Source organism: Ruditapes philippinarum, unplaced genomic scaffold, assembly GCF_026571515.1.
Source record: "Ruditapes philippinarum isolate M1 unplaced genomic scaffold, ASM2657151v2 ctg3823_1_1_1_1, whole genome shotgun sequence".
Taxonomy (NCBI): domain Eukaryota; kingdom Metazoa; phylum Mollusca; class Bivalvia; order Venerida; family Veneridae; genus Ruditapes; species Ruditapes philippinarum.
This window is the reverse complement of record NW_026853467.1, coordinates 35005-59124: the sequence shown is the minus strand read 5'-3', so window position 1 is coordinate 59124 and position 24120 is coordinate 35005. Positions and strand designations below refer to the sequence as shown.

General features: G+C 31.7%; 1 protein-coding gene across 1 annotated transcript; it reads right to left on the bottom strand.

Moving 5' to 3' along the window:
* Nucleotides 1-60: 60 nt before the first annotated feature.
* LOC132736943 (histidine ammonia-lyase-like) lies at nt 61-22517 on the bottom strand. The gene is made up of 22 exons (XM_060724158.1): nt 22115-22517; nt 21037-21103; nt 20658-20688; nt 18539-18613; nt 17642-17714; nt 16774-16840; nt 16137-16174; nt 15446-15571; nt 14956-15095; nt 14392-14439; nt 13734-13785; nt 12798-12893; nt 12285-12380; nt 11503-11561; nt 11030-11110; nt 10553-10618; nt 10256-10334; nt 2706-2792; nt 2121-2255; nt 1549-1657; nt 1039-1108; nt 61-471 (listed from the first exon to the last, which is right to left on the bottom strand). The coding sequence occupies exons 1-22, from the start codon at nt 22341-22343 to the stop codon at nt 325-327; spliced, it is 1971 nt and encodes a 656-aa protein (XP_060580141.1). The 5' UTR covers nt 22344-22517; the 3' UTR covers nt 61-324.
* Nucleotides 22518-24120: the final 1603 nt, after the last annotated feature.

The window sequence follows — 24120 nt, the reverse complement described above, 5'->3', positions numbered from 1 at the left end:
GCTAAAATCCAACAAAACAAACGTAGAATAAGTAGCAGAAAGAAAACAAACACGTTCTGTACACCATAACCATTTAATTGTATTACATATTCTCTGACACAAAAAGTGATGCAAACAAAACAACAAATATTCTATACATAAATTAACACATGCACAAAGCTATAGATTAAAATAGCGTAACAATATAACATATACCATACCATATTTTCAATCTCAGACATATTAGAAATCAATTAATTAATAAACATTAAATAACAAAAAAGATTATTAGTTTCAATATGATAACTAATGATTCAGTCAGTCATTTTTGTCGTGTTTTATTATTTATCTAGCTTTTCTTTCACTTGCAACTCGCCGTCTTTTGGGGGCGGGTCCATCTTTTCGCATGGCAGTTGTTGGCGATAAAACGCGCGTCTCAATATCCTGTGCCGCGTGGTAATTTTCCATAAATGGTTTGGCCGTGAACCACACCTATAACATAGATAAATAAGACATTGATAGTACGTCCTGACACACATTCTTCTTTCATAAACTGGTATTTGCTCGACGAAATATTGCAGGTTTCATCCTTACAATATTCCACTGTCTGCATAAACTTCGAATATGCAAACAAAAATTCAAAATATTAATTAAAGTATTATTAATCATGACATTAATATATTTTCTTTATAAAAAGAAAACGTGAAAATGATGTTTGGAGTATCTGTTTCCCCCTACTTTCTTATTACATTTTAAAGATGGAAAAGGTTAATACACAATACATTGATACAGTAAATTATATCACTAACTGATGTTATCTAAGGAAACAATAAGCTTTAAATGATCCGTATTGCCAACATGTTAAACACGTTTTCAATTATGTGCAAATTATTTCTCCAAGATTTTATCCTGTTAACTGAGGAGAAAAACGAGTAAATCAGTAACTGATTAATCCGCAAACGGGAAAATTTACTCGTATGTCATCCATATATTCCATACATCATGATTTTTAACCATATTTCGGGATTGTTTTAATCTTTTATTTAATAAAACAAGAACCTTTCCCTCTTGTAGAAGTTTTGTGACTGCATCTATGTCTGGAGCCATATAGCGGTCTTTTATCCAAGGCCTGTCAAAACAAAACAAAAATGAACACAAAAAAACTATTGAAATTACATCGCTTTATTTGAAAAAATGCATGATTATTTCTTTCTGTTAAAAGATTCATTAATCACTTTCAAGAGTTTAGATATTTGACATTGTGTATAAATGTAATTATTTATAGTAGATGTTATCCGTACTCGGCAAACCCCCAGCTAATCCGTAGGTAGAAACAAATTTTTACCGTTATAAGCTCACGTGCACACCCGTCACAATAGATTACCCAACCTGTTGCGGGTTTTTTTCGAAGCTGTAACTGTAAAAGTGTGTTTGTACCTACGGATTAACTTGGGGGAAAATCATAATTCTAGAGTAAGCAAGTATATTTAAACAATTCAAATTATTCTAGTTTTTATCAAAGTTTTTAAGTCTGGAATAAGTTCAACTTTATAGAAAAGCAAATCATACCCAGCAACTGTCCTTACAAGTTTGCATACGGCTTCTAATGGCGGCGTTGTTTTCAGTGGTCGTAAAAACTCAATAGCTTGACATGCTGCTAACAGCTCTATTGCCAACACTATAAAGTAAATGTATATTTGTTTTAAACGAAACAAATGTACTTCTAAATTTCATATAAAAAATAAAAGAATCCATATGTAAATAGATTTAATAAAAATATGATAAAGAAGGAACTAACAGAAATATGTAATGTATTTATGGACACAAGTGGACAGCTTTTCATTCTATTTTGACTTTTTTATAAAGAATAAATCAACTTAATATCATAGAAAACACCAATTGAATAACATAATCGATCCTGTCTGCTTAAAGAAGTTGTAACTATTTCGACCCTAACTGTAAGGTGAAATTCCTTAACAGGTGCCTTAAATGCATTCGGAGCAGATCAATAGGCAATACGAATGTAATTCGAATTATCACATTTTTACGAAAATTGATTCAGTCTATATCTTTTAAGTGGATATGCATTTACAACTTCGTTGGCAAGCCTGTGACTTGGAATCAATTCAGTTTTACCTCACCTTGTTCTACATGTTCAACTACGGTGACACATTTCCTCGCTGCAAACCCTCCCATGGACACATGGTCTTCTGTTCCGGCGCTAGTTGTTAGAGAGTCAACTGATGCAGGGTGACACAGTACTTTGTTTTCCGACACTACAGCAATACAATATAGCATGGTTTAATCAGCAATACAACGTTTCATTGTTTAAATGATTTATTCAATAATATTAACTGTTTTAAAAATAAAATCTGATGAAACCAATACATGTATGTTAAGCCTTACTTATTTGTATAGTATGTCCTACAAATACATTTGGGTTTACCAAAATACCTCTTTGCAACTAGATCCGACCCGTATCTATGTTCAATGAGATTTTTTACGCCGGTCATAACACATTTGTGGTCATATCTCGTCGGTCGGGCCACCTTGCTGGCGTTCATGGATAACTAACTGTACAACCAATTTTCTTCGCAAGTGACCAACTACGTATCCCACATAATATGTGTTCAGTTTTAAGCCGTTGGCAAGGCTTACTCGATTTGTATTTAGTATGTAAAGTATGGAAATCAAATGGATAAAATGTAAATAATTAACGTGTATACCGAGAGATGCAGCAGTACAATGGGCAATCATAAATCCAGAATTTAAGCCGCCATCCTGTGTCAAAAATGCTGGTAATTCACTATATGCTGAAATGAATATAAAGCGGGAATACTACTATAGTTTATAAAGAGATGGCAATAAGAAAATGATGTCTTTGATTACTTTAAATTTATATAGAAGGGAAACCCTTGGATTGACTAGTAGTACTTCATTAGATAATAACATAACATAACATATATTTTATTAGTCTTAAGCACATTAACAGCTCATCGACATTTACATACAATATGACACGTATTTGTAGTGTAATAGGACCGTATTTTGATAAAATATTTAGTTGTCAAATTTATACCATTCATTTGTCGTCCATTTTGGCTTCTTTCCCTAACGTTAAATCTGTTAAAGTCCTCTTGATTGGCTCTTTCGGTTATTAGATTACATTTTTATTTGGTCCACTTGATTAATATAAATCGATTAGTTCAGAACTTGTTATGAGAGTTAATTTGTGACCAATCAATCATCATATTATGCACTCTACTATGATAGTTAAGCATTGTCATGACTACCAAAAGTGTATAGATACCGGTGAATTTCTATATATTTGTCTTGGGAGCTGCCGACAGGTCAGTTCACTTCAAAGCTTTAGAGCTTTGGCACTCTTCAAAACTTAATAGTTTTGACTCTCTTTGAAATCTATTATGATTTTGAGAATTTAGGCAAAACTTATTAATAAATACTTAGGATTCTTTTTTAAATAAATAACTAGTTGTTGAGATTCTGCTTAAATATATAGTCTTGTTCGTACTTTTGGTAAATAAATTATACGATTGTCGTTTAAAATAAGTCTATGATTATCGTTTGAATAAATCTCGTAATGTTAAATTTATAAAGTCTTGTGTTATACCCTTTCTTAGGATAAGCAGTAAATTAAAGGTAGCGTCCTACACCACCCATCTCTAGCCACTGGTTGGCAATTAAGAGTTCAGAGAACCTGGGTAAAGTGCCGTTTAAAGAGATATCTTGTGATCACGTGTCGTCCGCATAGTAATTAGGCCATTTATATTTTAAGTCTGCTCCAGAGCGCCACTGAGTGTTGGCTCAAATCAGCTTGAACCACTGATAATAAACCGGCACTATTACATTGGTGCCGTGTACCACTGGATTTCTAATTGTCTATAACGCAACCACTATTACATTGGTGCCGTGACCACTGGACTTTTCATATTGTTTGTAAATCAACTATTAATTTTTGCTGTAACAGCTGAATTTTTGATTTTTGTAATACGTAGAGCGTTTATATTGAGATTTGTTTGGCGTACGTCTAGTATTTTATTTAATTTTGGCTGTTTCTTGTAACGGCATAGGGGAATTTATCATAGAGCCTATGTAAGTTTGTTTATATTTAAAAATACAGTACTTATTCAGATTCATATAATATAAAATACTCATTTTTCTAGTGTGTTACGTTAGTATATCGTCTGCATAAATTTTACTTTTGACGCACGATAAGTCGTGTGGTATTTTTCATGTAACGGTTAATCGAGTAAATATTGCTAGTGTGCATATAGCGCGAGGTGTGTATATGCGTTTGAACCGGTTTATACGTTGGGGTGTATAAAATAATGTATTGATTATAAACATAAAATAAAATTGGAAATATAAAGTAAAGTAAATGTGAATTTAGTGGACGCTCCTGTAAATAGGATATTAGATAATATAAAATAGAAACATTTAAGGGTTTACTATAAAATATTTAAAAACAAAAGTAAATTTAATTCTATAGGATTAATTATAAAATATAAAACACATAGTTATACTAAGTTGTCAAAACTTACTATCCGTGACCACTTGTAAAAATATTGTGTTAAAAAAAAAAAAAAAAAAAAAAAAGCTCTAAGTAAGAGTATCATTAAAGGTCTGTTTGTTGTTAAAGTTTAACTATTTAAATTGTATGAACAATAATATAACAAATTTTGAATTAATGTGATTTAACTTTAAAATTAACGTCTTTCTCATGGTTAAAAGTTGAAGTACAACTCAAGATATAAAATCATTTTGTTTTCTTACTTATAAGTGTTATCATTTAAGTATGGCTGAGGGGAAATTTACCTGATATATAATTCAGAAAGTAGATATGGTCCTTAAGTACCGTAGATATGTGATAGATAATTCGGGGTTCGATGCTCAGAATACGTTCACGCACGAGAACTTTAACTTTAAACACGCCTACATGTACTCCCGATATAAGGTCTTTTCAGTGAAACGGAAGGACAAGTTAACACGCATTTTTCACCTTAGGTATAGGGAAACTTTTCCATAATTACTTCTTATGGGTCTTGATTCATTTCTTGGTTCCCCTACTTTTAGACAAGAGTTTAGTACTTCCGAATAGTAAGATTTAGTTCACCACTCTCCCCTACTGTTCATGGTGATCACAAATGAAGGATTATTACGTATTGTGATAGTCATAGCTTACCTTGTATACAGAAGTGCTCTCGAGATGACTTAGATACGTCTATCCCGGGAGCTTAAAGGGACTGATTTTGATAAAAAGCCAGTGCTTTCCCTTTAAAAACTGGATTTCATACTGTTCCCTAATGTAACAGTTAGACATCTATAGCTATACTGAAGAGTTCACCCTCTTTAGTGACAAAGCGTAACATTAGTAGCGTTACGTCACCCGGTTTATGGTTAATACATGCCAGACACCAGTGCCTCATACTCTATCGAACCATTATTCGCAAAGTGTAGGTTTTCCGAGTAATTTATCTCGAGGAAACGCATTTGTATGGCCTAAACTTATAGTGCTCCGATGAAACACTATGTACTCGGGTATTACAAATACTTCGGCCATCTTCGGTTATGAATATAAGTCCTGATCATTTTCGATGGTACTTCTAGTGAATGGTCCGATTATATTATTCATTTTGAGCAAGTAGCCAACTGGAATGGTTGGGATGATCAACAAAAAGCATGCATGTTAACAATTATTTGCAACCGTTAACACCACAGACATTACTTCACGTGCGATCAGAGCATTCTTCTGATTCCTCAGCTGCGGGGAAGCACAGCGATTACTGTTCTACATCTACTTCTAACTGAAGTTATTCGCGAACCTAAACGTGCGTAACGCATAAGATTTATTAGTCCCACATCGACGGTGAGAGTCTGCCTTTATTCACGTCTCGGTGTATTCCGTAATCAGGCAAAGATGAGAGCAAAGTGGTGAATTCCTGTTACTTCGTACTTTTATGTAAGTTGCACTACGCAAAATTACGTGCTCAAAATGAAGCATTTCCTTTAATGCACAGTCGATGCTTTTAGAAACATGTTTATTCGATCAATATATTGCATGGATTGGTGCTCCTGTATTTGAATTAAGAGGAAGAGCCGACTTACAATTTACGCCATCCTATATACTTTGGATATTCACGCAATTAGTGCTGCCCGTACGAATTCTATGTCTGTACCAGGGCTCAGTACCGATAAATATGACTCAAAAACCCATATAGATGACTAGCAAGGTGATAACTACGTTATCCTCCGTTTGAATGCTATTTCGTCAACATCAGTTGCGTCCCTTAGACCTACAAACATTTAAAGACTGATTGTAGTTTAGACGAATTAAAGCAAATGATGTCTTTCTCTTTTTGATCAAAAGTTTGAGCAAAAATTTCAAGAAATGACACTGATTCTTACAACAAGAAAACATATGGAACTCAGTTTAGGCAAATAATCCCTCAAGATTTTTATCAAAACACTGGTATTGATAGGCCTTCAATGAGACGCAGTAATAGCCCTATGCGTAACTATAGTAACGCGTACCCCCACTACCAAGGTGTAAATCATAAATATGGTTCTACTACAAACACCAATTATAACTCCCAGTCTAGAAATCATCAAATATGACACAGGGAAATCTTTTTATGAGAAACCTAGCTTTAAAGACATACAGTGTACTTACTGTCATAAAAAAGGTCACATTGAGAGCCGTTGTTATGCTAAAAGAAATGCTTTGAATCAGGGAAACTAGGTCAGACTGAGGTTGAGGCCAAAACGTCAGTCAGTTCTCAATTGGTTAGGCCTATAGAATTTCAAAATGTACATATTAATAGTGAACCTCGTACACTTGTTTGTACTTCGTCTCAATCTAAGGTAGATAACATTCTTACCAAAGTTTCTTTGCCAGAAATGACGTATAGTTCAAATTTGAATTATAAAAGCAAAGCTAATAAACAGTGTATTCCAGAAATTATAGTTACACCCCCTCCAAATGATGTTAAAAATGACCAAAAGCTTATTTCTTTAGAAATTCCTAGTAAAATTGAGGGTCAAGAAGTAGTACAACCCAAACCGGAAGTTATGGGTCATAAAGTATATCGTTCTCAAAACGAAAGTGAAAGTAGACCTTTAGCTTTCAAAACTGAAAGTTGTCAAAAATCTGTCACTTCAGACCAAAACTTAATCAAACATAACTCTGGGAAAAGTGAATTAGTTTCAGAACTTAAAAATGTTGACAAAACTTCTTGTTATTATGTAAAAGTAGATTTAGGTTCTCTTAAAGGAGGAATGTTAATTGATACTGGAAGCCCAGTTTCTATTTTGTCAAGTTCATGCTATAAAAGGCTTCAGAATAAACCCAAATTAGACTTTACAAATATACCATTGTCTACTGCTAATGGAGCAAAATTACAAACTGCCGGGAAATGTGTATTAAACTTTGAAATAGAGCATATTTCTTTCTCTTTCGCATTTGTTGTAGCTGACATAGAAGAGAAAATTGGCATATTAGGCATTGATTTCTTTGAGAATTATAATGCAAGTCTTCAAATACACAAACGTATGCTAAAAACAAGATTAGGAAAAGTAAGAATTCATAACTTCAGCACTAGAATATGTACAATGGTACAGTTCACTGACTTACTTCCTAGGAAAGAAGCATACTTAAACAACTTAAATCATAGTAACATGAGTGTGTTAAGTCCAACGCACAAGTACTGGTTTGTTGATAAAGAAGATAATGGTACAAACATGCATAAATATGCATTTGTGACAAATGAAACGAAATCCTTGGGATTATTAGATTTAAACCCTACTTTAAGCCATCAGTCTTATTCAATCTTTGAGAGAACCAAGCAATTGCAAATCAAGACAAAGATAAATATGCAAGAACTGATGACATGGCTAAAAAGAGTAAAATATCACTTTAACAGGATAATCTATATCCCAGATTTAGACTTATGTACAAAATGGATTGTAAGGAAAAATACAAGGTTTAAGTTATGTAGTCTTTTAGAGCTTGTATCAAGTTTTGCTAGATAAAGATAATTAGTACTTTCTCATTTGTGGGTAAAAGGAGATGAATATGATATACATCATTTTACTTTAATTAATGAAATGCACAGTTGTATGCATTGCATAATGTGTTGATACACATAAACATAATTTGATTTTTGTTAAAAGTTTTATAAATCATTGTGTTTGTAAAATCTTATTGAAAGTGAATAGAATACAAATACTTTTATTTATTCTGTTTAAGTACACTTTCAACATAGTACATCTGAAGGATTGTCATTGATTATTATACAATTTGTTTTTTTGTTTTGTTTTTTAAAACAAAATGTTAATTTTTGTTTAATTTTTCAGACTTCATGCATATGTAAATGAGGTTGATTATCCAACACAAATACTGTATGCTTGGATTTGTGGAACATCATGGACATCCATACTCCGTCAGCTACGATGTAATACCTGTTCGATTCCTGATTGGTCTACTGAAAGACATTTAATTAACTAGCAGGATCTACAGTGTATATATAATAAAAACATTGAAATAGTGTAATGTTTTGTTTGACGGACTAATTATGTTTATTTTATTTGATGTTTCATTTTAGCATATGTTGACATTGTGTTTTTATATATTTATGATAGACGTACTTTTGTAGTTTTACATATTTCCAAATTAATTTTTTTGTTTCAAAAATTTGATAGTTTCTAAAGTAAGTGGTATTCTCGCTTTTATGAAAAAAGAATTACTTTTCAAATTGTACAGTATTTCTTGTTTTTTAAGGAAGGAGGAATGTAATAGGACCGTATTTTGATAAAATATTTAGTTGTCAAATTTATACCATTCATTTGTCGTCCATTTTGGCTTCTTTCCCTAACGTTAATCTGTTAAAGTCCTCTTGATTGGCTCTTTCGGTTTAGATTTACATTTTTATTGGTCCACTTGATTAATATAATTCGATTAGTTCAGAACTTGTTATGAGTAATTTTGACCAATCAATCTTATAGTTAAGCATTGTCATGACTACCAAAAGTGTATAAATACCGGGTGAATTTCTATATATCTTGTCTTGGGAGCTGGCCGACAGGTCAGTTCACTTCAAAGCTTTAGAGCTTTGGCACTCTTCAAAACTTAATAGTTTTGACTCTCTTTGAAATCTATATGATTTGAGAATTTAGGCAAAACTTATTAATAAATACTTAGGAATTCTTTTTAAATAAATAACTAGTTGTTGGTAGATTCTGCTTAAATATATAGTCTTGTTCGTACTTTTGGTAAATAAATTATACGATTGTCGTTTAAATAAGTCTATGATTATCGTTTGAATAAATCTCGTAATGTTAAATTTATAAAGTCTTGTGTTATACTTTCTTAATAAGAGTAAATTAAAGGTAGCGTCCTACACCACCATCCTAGCCACTGGTTGGCAATTAAGAGTTCAGAGAACCTGGGTAAAGTGCCGTTTAAAGAGATATTTGTGATCACGTGTCGTCCGCATAGTAATTAGGCCATTTATATTTTAAGTCTGTCCAGAGCGCCACTGAGTGTTGGGCTCAAATCAGCTTGAACCACTGATAATAAACCGGCACTATTACAGTAGCATGCGTAATAATTATAATCATGTTTACAGAAATAGAAAAACACATACATTATAAACAAAACACAAAACACAACGGCTACACACAATAATAAACAGCGAGAATTCATATACTTTTTAAAAAAAACCAGAAAACTTGGTAAATACGTCATCTATTATGACACTATTATGTTGAAAAGTACACATTCACTGTTCGAACACTATTTGATCTCTCTAAAAAATGATTGTCTGATTCTAAAAGCCTTAAGAATATATAATGCTAGCTTGATAAGCACATTTTTATTGGTCGAATTTAAAATATCAATGAACTTGTAAACACTTGCATGATTACAATAATAGTCACTTATATACTTCATTCTGATGTCTCTATATAATTTACATGTTAAAACGAAGTGGAATTCGTCTTCAGTGTCATTCATGTCACATAGCATACACTTTCGCTGATCTCTCGGCACTGCATTTTCAAAGTGTCTTGCCTTTTCTATCATTAAATCATGCGATCCCATACGTATCTTTGCAATTGCTCTTTGAGTTATATTTCCATGAACTGCTGTTTTTAGGGTTTATTTTTGTTGTTTGTTGTTGTTTTTTTTGTTGTTGTTGTTTTTTTGTGTTTTTGTTTGTTTTTGCTTTGTTTTAGTTAAATATACATATATTATGCTCACCTGGATTAACAAGTCTTTCAATTCTGCGTTCACTGATATTTGCAAGTTCGTGGACAGCAATAGCTAGGTAATCAAGCACCTGTAAATTATAATATTCATGTTTATATGTTTTAAAAAGCAGTAAATGTATTGTGGTACTTTGTTGGGAATTGAGAAAGGAAATATGTCTTGTCTAATTACATAGTTTTCTGATATCTACAAACTTAGAAACACAAATTTGATTTACCATAGAAGTTCTTAGCTTAGCTTGCACGAAATTAAAGCCACCATAGCAGTTTTTAATTATTTGTACTTTACCTTTGCTGGGTATTCTCCATGAAAATTACCGCCTGATATTATCTCTTGTAGATCTGCAAACACCATCTAATATGTTGTTAAGAATTAAACATAAAAACAACATCGACTCGTCATCACGATACTTGTTGAACAAAAGACTTGACAACTTAAACAACATGTTTGCTAATTGTACTACTAGTATGTGTCTTATATAATTGCAATAGGTTCAAATCAAATTGCATGGTCTTTCATGTCTGGAAAAACTTTCAGGTTCATTCTTTGAACAGAAACTAACAGGAATATAAAAAACTTGTATCATATCTTTGCAATTGGTGTGATTAAGTACAGCGAGCAAAACAATACGCTTTAGAATTAAACTGTGTTCCCCTTATTCCTATTGTTCATTGATTAAAGGCATATATTTATATGTATATACGTGACAATATTGTGGAAGTCACGTGTTAAACCCGAGATCATCTATACAATGACAAAGGATACAGGGTTATCAGTTGCACTGTTAATTTCAGTTGTAATCACACCATGAACAAATTCCACTGTGTCCGCTGTTATACCGTGGACCTGTTAAAAGATAATGAACGCTTATGTAACATGCGATAGCTATAGTTTCACTTATGACAAAGAGTTTTTATTTTAGTACAATTATGGGTTAAAACCTTGACTGTTCACATATTTGTGATAGAAGCGTGTCATCAAAGGAACACTGGAATAAGCTGGTCCAACAAAACAAGTACATCATTATCTAAGTTCCTTACCGAAGTCTTTAACAAGAGTGTAAATTGTTTGACTTTGTAACTTATTTTCAATTAAAGTTTGAAATATCTGTAGGTTTGGTTATACTTCTTATATGAAAACTGTTACATTTTGTACTTATAAAACAATCAAGCCGAGTAGGGATTTTGCTACTTTTTCTTTTGTTAATTTAGGTAAGTGGATAACAGATCAGTACTCACCTGTGGGGTACATCTCAGAGTATAGGCATCTTGAACTCGGTCGCAAAATCGATGACTTTCTATAGTAATGAAAATATATAACATCAATCAATTTTGATATTGTATATATTCGTATCCAATACTACCAGCGAGTTAAATTAATGAATTTAATGGTTCGCTTCCTATCAACAAACACATTATACACGTAATTTGTAAGTGTGCCTATATCTTTGTCCTGCTTGTCTTTTCTATCTATCTATCTGACTGACTGACTGACTGACTGATCTACTGGTGTTTTTGTGGGGGGTCGGTTTGTGTTAACGTGACATTTACTCAAGGAAAGCTTGTGTACAAGAAAAGAAGACAAGTATTGAAAGAGAAAAAAAGTTCTATCGGCAAATAATTACAAACATGCGTTCCTTAAAGACCCATTATGCCCCAAAATGCTTTAATTCTTTTTTCTCAAAAGCTTTTTTATTTTTGGTGTCCTGTGATATGTTCCAAAAAAAGTTATTGGCCATTTACCTGAACTATCTTTTGCTTCTGTTTGTCCTTTGGTAATTAGTACAGTTATAGTGATTTAGTAAATCGAACAGAAGTCGAAATACTACTTTGTTTACATTTTGCTACTTTTATGACAAATAGTTTCACAACCAGCGCTTCTTTCTTCAGGTGATAAGCATCTAATGTGCTATTTAACCACAATAAAGTGTTAGAATACTCATGTTTCGCCTTTCTAAAGAATGAAAAAAAATCGTTTCTGATAATGTGCCTTTAATTATTTACTTTAACAAAGTTCATACCTGCGATCTCTGAAGGATGTGTTTCAGAATGAAGAAGAGACCGAAGTCTGCGTGCAACTTTCATTTGTCCAGGGTGTGGTCGGACACGATGAATATCTTTAAAATGAAAATAATGGCATGATATATCTAAAGTTACAAAATAAATGTCATATTAATGTGAAATTGTCCAAGTAATGTGAAAATTTCTAAACTCGTTATGTTATCTTACGCTGCATACATTGATATAAATATCGATAAATCAAGCTTTAGAAGAGCAGTCTTAGTTGTGAAAAGAAATGGAATAAATGGCATTTATGTTACTTAATATATTTTTGTTGTTATTGAAAGAGATATCACCATTAAAAATATTGTTTTTGTCTACTTGTAGTTTAAAAGACCGGCATTATTAGATCTTAAAAATGAATGTACAATTTGCCATGTATATAGTAGTATGATAAGAATTATTTCAATCCGCCATAGAAAAGAGTTTCGATAAAGGAAGATCTAAACAATATTATTGTGTATAAAACATACTGCTGTCAAACGCCCTTGTAGTGCCTTTCAAAACTTCCAGCGATAGCGCGGATATGATGTCCGCTTGGCGGCAAATTGAAGCTGCTCTCTCAACGGCTACAATTATTTAAATATACAAATGTATATGTATAATGTCAAGAATGTTGAAGTCATGGGAGTATGGTGGCTAATTTGGTACACTTTACGCGTTACGTTGTCGATGGCGACAACACAGCATTTATCGTTATCGCCTTTTCGTCATGTCGCTAGCGAAGCACGCCAAACGGCGCGTTGTCGTGTGACACTTTGTTGCGATGTCGCCCTGTCGCTTTGCTTATAAGCCAATCCTTCGATTTGAGCCGAGCGATATCGGGACAACACTCCGTCACGACAACGTTGCCGTTTGGCGTGCCTTGTTTAGCGAACAGGATGGCAAGACGAAAGTCCGACAACGCGCCGTTTGGCGTCTCGTCGTGCTGTCGCTAGCGACAACACAACGCACAAACGTTCCAAATCAGCCACCATAAGAGAGGGTACCTGAGAAGAACGACCAATCTTCCATAAGCTACAAAGATAACTTCTTTATATGAAAGAATTCCGAGTCTTTGTGTTTTTGAAACTAGATTAATTTCTTTGTAACGAAAATAATGACATAATATATTAAGTGTCTAAGTAATGTAAAAATTCTTTCAATTGACACTAGGCGGTCAAAACATTTGCTTTTGCTATATTTTCATCATTTATTCATTAAAACATATATTTGTTGCAATAATGTAAGTTTAAACTAATAAAATGCACGTATTAATTTTAATTTATCTTCTTTTTTTCATGCCCGTTGTCATTACAAGAAGCTAAAATAATGGCATATTTTACTACAACACTGCACACATTCAACTTTTCTTCTTCCTTACTTAACTATTAAGAAGAAATAGGTTATTTTAAATGATCATTCATTACCTTCTGCACCAAGTGATGTGATAAGTTGAGTTCCATTGATCAGTGCCAGTCCCTATTATTAAATATTTAAATGAGATTATCTAAGGACTGTATTACTAATTATATATAAATACCACAATAAATTTAAACATAAAACAAATATTTCAAATTCGAAATTGAAGCATACTTTTTTCTATAAGTAAGGCTGACTTAGAAGAAAGTTATATCTTCATTATATCTTTAAGGAAATGGTGCTTTAAAGCAGCACGCCTCCTAGCTTCGTGTTAATTTTCATAGATTTTTTTGTAAAATAATGCGAGGTGAACAAATTAAGTATTTAACATATTGCAATCGGCACTAACAATCCACGAAAATTACCAAAAAGAGGTCAACATATGCAAAAAACAGTCTTTACTGCGTAACGCAGTAGAAATATGGCGATAAAATACTGCAAAATCAGTGTTAAACCGCACATAACATGTAAAATATAACTTGGATCTTGAATGTCTTTTATCTTTCTTAAAAGTTTAGTGCATTTTCTCAATACTGATTTTCTTGAAACATTTTGAATCATCTGAAGGCGTGCAGCATTAATAGGAAATAGTTTTTTGATAAGAATAAACATTATACTACATGTATTTTCTTATCAGAATCTAAAATGACAGAAATAAGGAGTTACCTCCTTTGGTCCTAGTTTAATTGGTTCAAGGTTGTTTGATTCTAAAACCTGGAATACAATATTAGATATCACGGCAAAAGATACGTGTCATTAAATATACCATAATTCCTATAGGAAGTATCAATAAAACATTTAATGTACCGTTATTCCGTTATTCCTATACGAAGTACTAATATTTAAAGCATTTAATGCACCATAATTCCTATAGGAAGTACTAATGAACCATTTAATGCAACATAACTCATAAACGAAATACTAAAATATCACGTCATGCTCCATAATTCCTATAGGAAAAACTAATAAAGCATTTAATGCACCATAATTCATATACGATAACTATTTAAGCATTCCATGCATAATAATTCTATAGGAGGCATAGTACATCTTGCGGTAAATACTTGTAAAGCATTATGATTATGACTGTTTTAATTCTTTTAGTGCCAGACACTTCAAACAGATATAAATTAAAAGTGAAATTGACCAAATACTTAATACCTAAGCATTTAGATAAAACGTGTATATTTTAAACCAAGTATTTTCTTATTCGAAAAAAAATATACGTACGTATTTAGCGTCGGCCCACCCACTTCTTGGGCTCCACATCTTACCTTCACCCATCATACCTAGTGCCAAATGCGACAAAGGTGCAAGATCTCCACTCGCGCCTACAGTGCCTTTCTCGGGAACCCATGGCAAACATGAAGCTACGAAACAAAAGTACGTTATGACACTAATTATTACTCATCACTTTAACTCTGTAACAGTGTCTATTGATAGAAACATTAATACTATTGTTCCTGCAACTTGAGCTACGTTGACTAATTGTGGCTCAAGTTGCATAAAAGGTAGCATTAAAATAATTTATTCGCATTCTACGTGACGATAACTTTTAAGACTATAGTATAAATAAAATTGTATTGGTATAGTGAAATGACACGTGGTACAGTCAAATGACATGTCGATCTATCGTTGCTAAAGTAACATTTAAAGAAATTTTCTTTAATGAAATCCGAGAACGATATTTTTATGTTCTGTCATTTAAATCTCTACTTACCATTAAATGCAGCTATGTATTTCTTTAAATTTTCAATGGATATACCACTGAACCCCTTAGCTAAAACATTTATTCTCAAAGCTAGTAACATACGGGTTCTTTCCGGTGACAATGGATTACCAACCCCTTAAAACAAATAAAGTGTGGAGTCGTAAGTCGAAATAGTAAATGTAAAAAATGTTATGCAGTTCTTCTTTTTTTTAATGAATTTATATGCTATCAAAATATAATTATAGGCAAATAGGAAGCTATATATTTATCAATATTAATTAAAATATAATTACATGTGTATAAATAGTTTAAGATGAATTAAATGAATAATTACGTAGTCAATAAGTTTAGAGTAAGTTTAGAGAAATATGAGCCGCGTCACGACAAAACCAACATAATGGGTTTGCGACCAGCATGGATCCAGACCAGCCTGCGCATTCGCGCAGTCTGATCAGGATCCATGCTGTTCGCTTACCAACCCTATTACAAGTAGAGAAACTGATAGCGAACAGCATGGATCCTGATCAGACTGCGCGGATGCGCAGGCTGGTCTGGATCCATGCTGGTCGCAAACGCACTATGTTGGTTTTGTCGTGACACGGCTCATATGTCTTTACAGTGGAGATTGCGAGTACAAAACGGTAAAGATTTAGTATGAATTACAAAGAGATTGGTCAACAACATAATGTAAAAAGATTACCAGCTGCGTGAGATCGAATCAGATTTTCTTGAAGTTCACTGTAAACATACATAAAAACACAATGTATATCTAATGAATAAAGCTATGTACAAGTCATTACAAACGAAAGACACATACACTAGGAAACTAACATTGTACATAACATATCTGTAACACTCATGAGTGACTTGGATTTTAATGCATTAACCCGCATGAATAAAACCATGCGACAAGTGTAGAGCAAGACCAGAAGGTATATGAGCCGTGTCACGACAAAACCAACATAATTGGTTTGAGCCGCGTCACGACAAAACCAACATAATTGGTTTGCGACCAGCATTGATCCATGATGTTCGCTTACAAACCCTATAACAAGTAGCGGAACTGATAGCGAACAGCATGGATCCTGATCAGACGTACTGCGCGGATGCGCAGGCTGGTCTGGATCCATGCTGGTCGCAAACCCATTATGTTGGTTTTGTCGTGACACAGCTCATATCCATCTATACATGGTCTGTACTGTTTGCAATTCAGTCAGTACCTATTAATTATGAAAATTTCCCTAAACTGAGAAATGGTTTTGTCCAGATTGAAAGATGGTCAATTCCATTTAAGATATTCAGCGTAGTAAAGTTTAAACAAGCTTATGTCTACTTACACTAGCTTTTCTTTGCCGATAACCGTCCGTGCAAATTTTCCAAATCCAGTTGTTATTCCGTATACAACTGAAAATAAATGCATTCATTCTGTATGAAATTATCAAACTGTAGAAATCAATAGGACATATATGTACATGTTTACAAGAAAATGAAATGCTGCTTTCAATTAAATACTAGTACTGCTTAAATCATTTGCAATTTGGCAGTGATGCGCAGCATTCTAGATTTCCTATTTTGACTTCTTTAACGTCAAAAGACTATTAAAATTATTCTGTGAAATTATTCTGTATCACGTTTCTAACAAGAGCTGCATATAATTAGTTTTGACATAATTATTGCAATATAACGGGTGAATACAAAATATTTAATCAGCTATAAACATTGAGTATCATCAATGACACAGTTACTTCTTTAGATGATACATCTTGAATGCTTTGTATCACAAAGATATTAACTGATGACATATGAAAAGGCAAATACAAGTGGCTCATTCAAATTTTTATCAATTAAGTTCTAACAAGAGTGACAGTTTAACATGTTCAATACAAAAAGGTGTGATTGCATTTACACTATTAATAATCAAATTAAATGATCAAGCTTAAAGACAGTCCGGTTTATAAATTGCAGATATCATGTGGGTATCATTTCCACGAGAGTCACTTCATTTCTGGAATATTTTCAATCAAGCCAATTGGAAAATTTTATATTACATGGCATTCTTCATATTGTTTGTGGATTTGTTAAAACAATAAAATGTTAGCAATATCAAGCAACAATCATTTTGCTATATTCTGAATCACATCAAATGTATTTTTCTTTCTAAATGTATATAGTGACATTTTGATTTCATAGATACTTTGTTCATACCTTTATTTTGGTTTACTATATCCTCGAGTAGACTTCTTGCTTTGTTAACTGCAGCCTCAGACTCGGGCGTTAACTGGTAAAATATATACATATATAAGTTGCATATCAATTATCGACATTTAAAACATCAAATTTCTTCTTTCAGAATACGAGTTTGTAGCCAACGAAATAGACTTCTATATCAAATCCTTATTTAAAAATTATATGTAGTTAAAACCAATTCTTTTTTATATACCTGCACTTTATTTCGTGATATCATGAATTTAATAAAAACAAAATATCTTTACAATATGTATATATGTAAATGCAATGTTAAAGAGTGGCAAGCGAAATGTTCGGTCGCAACACCAACAACATAATAATAGTTGCAACTGAGGTGCATACACTTTACAATTTCTAAAACTAGGTTTTCTGTTCTTGAGTTTGGTGTCTTGTTTGTGTAAAGTTTTAATTTCTCCTCTTTTTTTTTGATTTTTTTTTTTTTTGATAATGTTAAATTTATCGGTTTTAAGAACCTTGAAAAGTAAAATAAAGTTCATATAAGGTTACAGTCTATCTCTAATGTCAATGATAAGGCATAACAGAGTGTCAAGGCCAATCTTGAAATAACTGGTAAAGTTTACAAATGTGTGTACAACAAACAGATACTAGTATAACTAAGGTGCAGTCTTCTTAAACAGGTAATAAAATTAGTTTCCATTTAAACATATGACCTTCATGTTATCTTGATAGAGATTGTGACAATAATTGCGAAAAAAAAGAACGTAAAGTGCACTAATAATTAACGGACTAGAATAGCTTTGCCGTAAACAAAATATTTACAATTAAAGACGTCATATACCACGATTAAAATCATTTTACTTATTACTCAATGTTATTTCTTCATTTCATACTTACTTTCAAAAGGAAGTGACCTTTTCCCAAGCGAACCAAATCATCTGGATTGAGACTATTTCCATCTACTGATAAATACTGAAAAATAAACCTACTGATAAGTACTGAAAAAAACAAACCTATTGAATAATAATGAAAAACAAACCTACTGACAAATCCTGAAAAACAAACCCTACTGATAAATACTGAAAAAGAAATATACTGTTAAACACTGAAAAACAAACCTACTGATAAATACTGGAAAAAACCTACTGATAAATACTGGAAAAAAACCTACTGATAAATACAGGGAAAAAACCTACTGATAAATACTGGAAAAAAACCTACTGATAAATACTAAAAAATAAACCTACTGATAAATACTAAAAAACAAACCTACTGATAAATACTGAAAAATAAACCTGCTGATAAATACTAAAAAATAAACCTACTGATAAATACTAAAAAATAAACCTACTGATAAATACTAAAAAACAAACCTACTGATAAATACTGAAAAATAAACCTACTGATAAATACTAAAAAATAAACCTACTGATAAATACTAAAAAATAAACCTACTGATAAATACTGAAAAAAAATCTACTGATAAATACTAAAAAATAAACCTACTGATAAATACTAAAAAAATAAACCTACTGATAAATACTGAAAAAAATCTACCGATAAATACTGAAAAAAAAACCTACTGATAAATACTAAAAAATAAACCTACTGATAAATACTGGGAAAAAACCTACTGATAAATACTAAAAAATAAACCTACTGATAAATACTAAAAAACAAACCTACTGATAAATACTGAAAAATAAACCAACTGATAAATACTAAAAAATAAACCTACTGATAAATACTAAAAAATAAACCTACTGATAAATACTGGAAAAAAATCTACCGATAAATACTAAAAAATAAACCTACTGATAAAATACTAAAAAAGAAACCTACTGATAAATACTGAAAAAAATCTTCTGATAAATACTAAAAAATAAGCCTACTGATAAATACTAAAAAATAAACCTACTGATAAATACTAAAAAACAAACCTACTGATAAATACTGAAAAATAAACCTGCTGATAAATACTAAAAAATAAACCTACTGATAAATACTAAAAAATAAACCTACTGATAAATACTAAAAAACAAACCTACTGATAAATACTGAAAAATAAACCTACTGATAAATACTAAAAAATAAATCTACTGATAAATACTAAAAAATAAACCTACTGATAAATACTGAAAAAAAATCTACTGATAAATACTAAAAAATAAACCTACTGATAAATACTAAAAAAATAAACCTACTGATAAATACTGAAAAAAATCTACCGATAAATACTGGAAAAAAACCTACTGATAAATACTAAAATACAAACCTACTGATTATACTGAAAAATAAATCAACGGATAATACTAAAAAATAAACCTACTGATAAATACTAAAAAACAAACCTACGTACTGATAATACTGAAAAATAAACCTACTGATAAATACTAAAAAATAAACCTACTGATAAATACTAAAAAACAAACCTACTAATAAATTCTGAAAAATAAACCTACTGATCAATGCTAAAAAACAAACCTACTGATAAATACTGAAAAATAAACCTACTGATAAATACTGAAAAACAAACCCACTAATCCATACTGAAAAACAAACAGTAAAATGTAAATTAGCTTATAATTAGTTTACAAAAATTAATATGCATGTCTAAAACTTGCTGTGATTTGATTCATCTATTTTGTAAAGAACTATGATATATGAGAGAACCATAATATAATATATGAATCTCACACTAAAGATCTTGTAAAATAAAGTCAACGATCTTTATCCATAAAGCTTTAAAAATTTACATGTTTTAAAACTGTGTTTTTCTATTCACAAATACAATGTATTTGTTCTTATCAAGAAATAGTTTAGATCTACATAGAAAGCAAGTATTAGTTTTATAATTACTTATATGTACTAGAATGAAATTGCAATGAACTAATATTTAAGTAGAATTACTTTTTGGGATTTTTTTTGGGCGGGCGGGGGAGTGGGGGCGGACAACAAACTTTCTCTCGCTGAATATTTTTTTTTCATCTTATTGAAATAAATAAACGATATTTACCTCTGTTGGTGTTGTAACGTCTGCAGTGGCACTAGATCAATGTTAAGAAATCAACCGTTTGTTCTTTCGTTTACAGTCAAATCAAAATTCATGGTTTGGTATATTAACCAAAAATACAATCATATGTTAAAATGTTATTGCTTCTTGTAGTTCCAATATACCATGAATGAAATATTGTAAGTTGACATGTTTTACCCATTTAACAAGTCCAAGACAAAAAGAGAAAGTGTCTTTAGTGGAATTATTAAAACTGAAAAACATAGATTACATTACTTGAAAATGAAAATGTTACATAAGGACGACTTGAAACTATCAAGTACAATAACTTTTTTAACAAATGTCTTAGTGTGTACTGAAATATGTTATTCTTAAAGGATACACTTTTTCCTCGAGGTACACAGGCTCGGCTGGTCCAGTAATGGGACTTGACATATCACTTTGGAGAACTTGCGATTAACATAAAATTATAATGACAATATCGTGATGAAAATTGAATTACAATGCTGATATATGATCAATAAAAAATTTACCCCTAAAAAAACAAACGTTTAGTTAAAGTGTACGAAAGACCGGTGGTGACAATTCTTTGGTTCATCTTTAGGATTATTTCAACATGAAAAATTCACGGGTTCACGATTTCAACTTCATTTATTCAAGATTTTAACTTCCTGAATTTACGATTTCATCTTCGTAAAATTGAAATCGTAAATTCTTGAAGTTTTATGAAATCGTGAAGTTCAAATTATGAATTCTTGAAATTGAATTCATGAAGTTGGAAATGTGAATTCATAAAGTTTAAGTCGTGAACTTTTGAAGTTGAAATCGTGAATTCGTGAAGTTGAAATTCACAAAACTGAAATAGTGAGGTTCAAAATTTGAATTCGCGATGATGAATTCGTGGAGTTGAAATCGTGATTCGTGAAGTTGAAATCGCGAGTTCACGAGGTTGAAATTGCAAACTCGTTGAAAAGACAAAAGTAAAAATTGTGGATTCACAAAGATGAAATTGGGAAATTTTAAAGTTGAAATGTCCCCATCGGTCTTGCAAATGACTGCTGTGATATCCAGTCCTGCATCTTAGTGTTGTTATATTGATTTGCTTCTTCAGGATTGTTGATGCTCGAATTGAATTAAATAGAATTGAATACTGGGTGATCTGGCGGTAAAAGTCCCTGCCGTTATCTCTTACTAACAGACTTATTAAAATCGAGTCTGCAATATTCAACTTCTTGTTTCCTTATTTTCATTTCTCCCCAATTTATCCCCAGTTCCGGACTTTTATGTGAAAATATAATTATAAGTATTACTTATTTTCATATTCAGCCATGTACCGAGTTTCAACGGTTTTTACATTACATAAAAGGGATTATATAGATCAAAAGATAAAAAATGGAATAAGCTTGAACTCTTGGTTTAAATAACATTTACCACACACATCAAATATTTCTTAAACTTACCGACAGTAACAAAGTCATTATCATCAAGAACGTCTTTAATTGAATCATCTGGGTCCAGTATTGCACCTCCTTTAGCTTTCCTCACTTCAAACACCTTCTCGTTCTTGTCTTCAATATTGTGTTTGTTGTAGTACCTCTTTAACGACTCCTCACCGAACCACCTAACTTTTTCGTTAGCTTTACATGGCACTGCAAACCAGTCACCACGAATTCTCACCGATAGTTTCATTGTTACAGGTCAAACAATGTAAATTTAGAAATTAAAATGTTTAATTAATTATCAGACTTGTCGACGATATTGGCAGAAAATTCAATGTTTTTCTATAATGTTCACAGTTAAGAAATGTGTATTTAGAGTGGTGGAGAATAAAATCTAAAATGTCACAATCGCGTCATATGGCGATATACAGATGATCGTTGACACGCTCTTATCTTTAAATTGTGACACTGTCATTGAACTTTAGACCGAATTCCTTGCAGTAGCTATTTTGAAAAAGAGGAACAAGTCGACTGTATTGCGGTCGATCGTCAAAATGACGTTTTTCACTAACTATATCGAATTAATTTTAACGAGATAGTTAATAAAGTTCGGTGTAAAATCGTAATTTACATTTCACAAAAAAAATACAAGGTTAAACATTTTCATAAGTGACATAATCAATATGAGTTAAGATGTAACAGCTGATATTCACGAGTGAAATTTAGTTTAATCTTGTATTAAAGATAGAAAGACTTAGTAATAGAAAGAGCATCGAAACACGAGGCTATCTGATTTGTAAGAGGTGCGTAGCCCCCAAGTATAAATCAGATTACCGAGTGTTTGATGTTCTTTCTCTTTTGTATCATAGTCAAACATAAAAACACGTTCTCTGTTGTCACAATATGAAGCCCCAGAACAAAAGTATCCAATGAATGAGCATCGGAATATGATATTTCTATCGCTTTCCATTTCTCTGCTGTCACAAAAAGTAAACCCCAACAAAAATGAGCCAATCAATGGGCATGCTCTGGAGTGCGGGTAACTAATACCTTCACTCCAGTTAACGCACTGTGCATGTATATGTATACGATTTAACTCTGACACATTTTCAACAGAAAGGTCCCCAAACTATGATACAACATTTCCTTAAAGCATTAACTATAATTATTATTAAGCCATGCTGTCAAAATATTTATGCTGACGAATCCTAAACATTCGGGAAATTCTAAGTCGTTATTGATACAGGTAATCATCAGCATTCAAATACATATATAGCTTGGCTACACAAAAATAAGACCTTGGTTTTTTTAAACTTTCTTTTCTGTGAAATTATCATAAATATATTACATGTACATTTAGTTACCTTTTTTAAAAAGTATATCTCATATATATGAGGTACTTTTTATTCTAGCCAAATGGGAAACTTCCGCACATTAATTATGTTTCTCTGTTGGGTCTCATATATTTTCAGAAAGTAAGACTTCTATATTCCGGTCCATGATACGACAATGGTTTCAAGTAAAATTGTCAGGTGTTTCGCTGCTATATTGCTCATCGTTATATTTTAGTTCTAAACTAAAAATGCACCCATTAATTAGCATAGCTTAATATAATTTTTAACAAGTCACTCCGACAGTGTCACTGCTATTGAAAACGTAGCTTAATTTCGTTTTAGTCTTATTTTGCATATTTGTGATGAAAGACATTTTATTTGTAGCATATAGCTTTATATTTCTCTTGTGTTGAATTCTTATTCATCCAAATTCCGATCATTTTTTATGATGATATCTAAGATATATTTAGATATAGAACGCAATTTAATATAAACATGCATGTTGCATATGTACTATATAAACTTGTTTTAAACTGGATAGCTTATGTTTTATTATTGTCTTTAAATAACATTTTGTAAACGTTAAATTCTGGCTAATCTTTAATTCGCCGATTTACAAAATTCTCTATAACCCAATTTTTTGACTCTTTTAAGTGATTTTACTTATCAGTTTTGAAAAAAATTTTTTTTTTT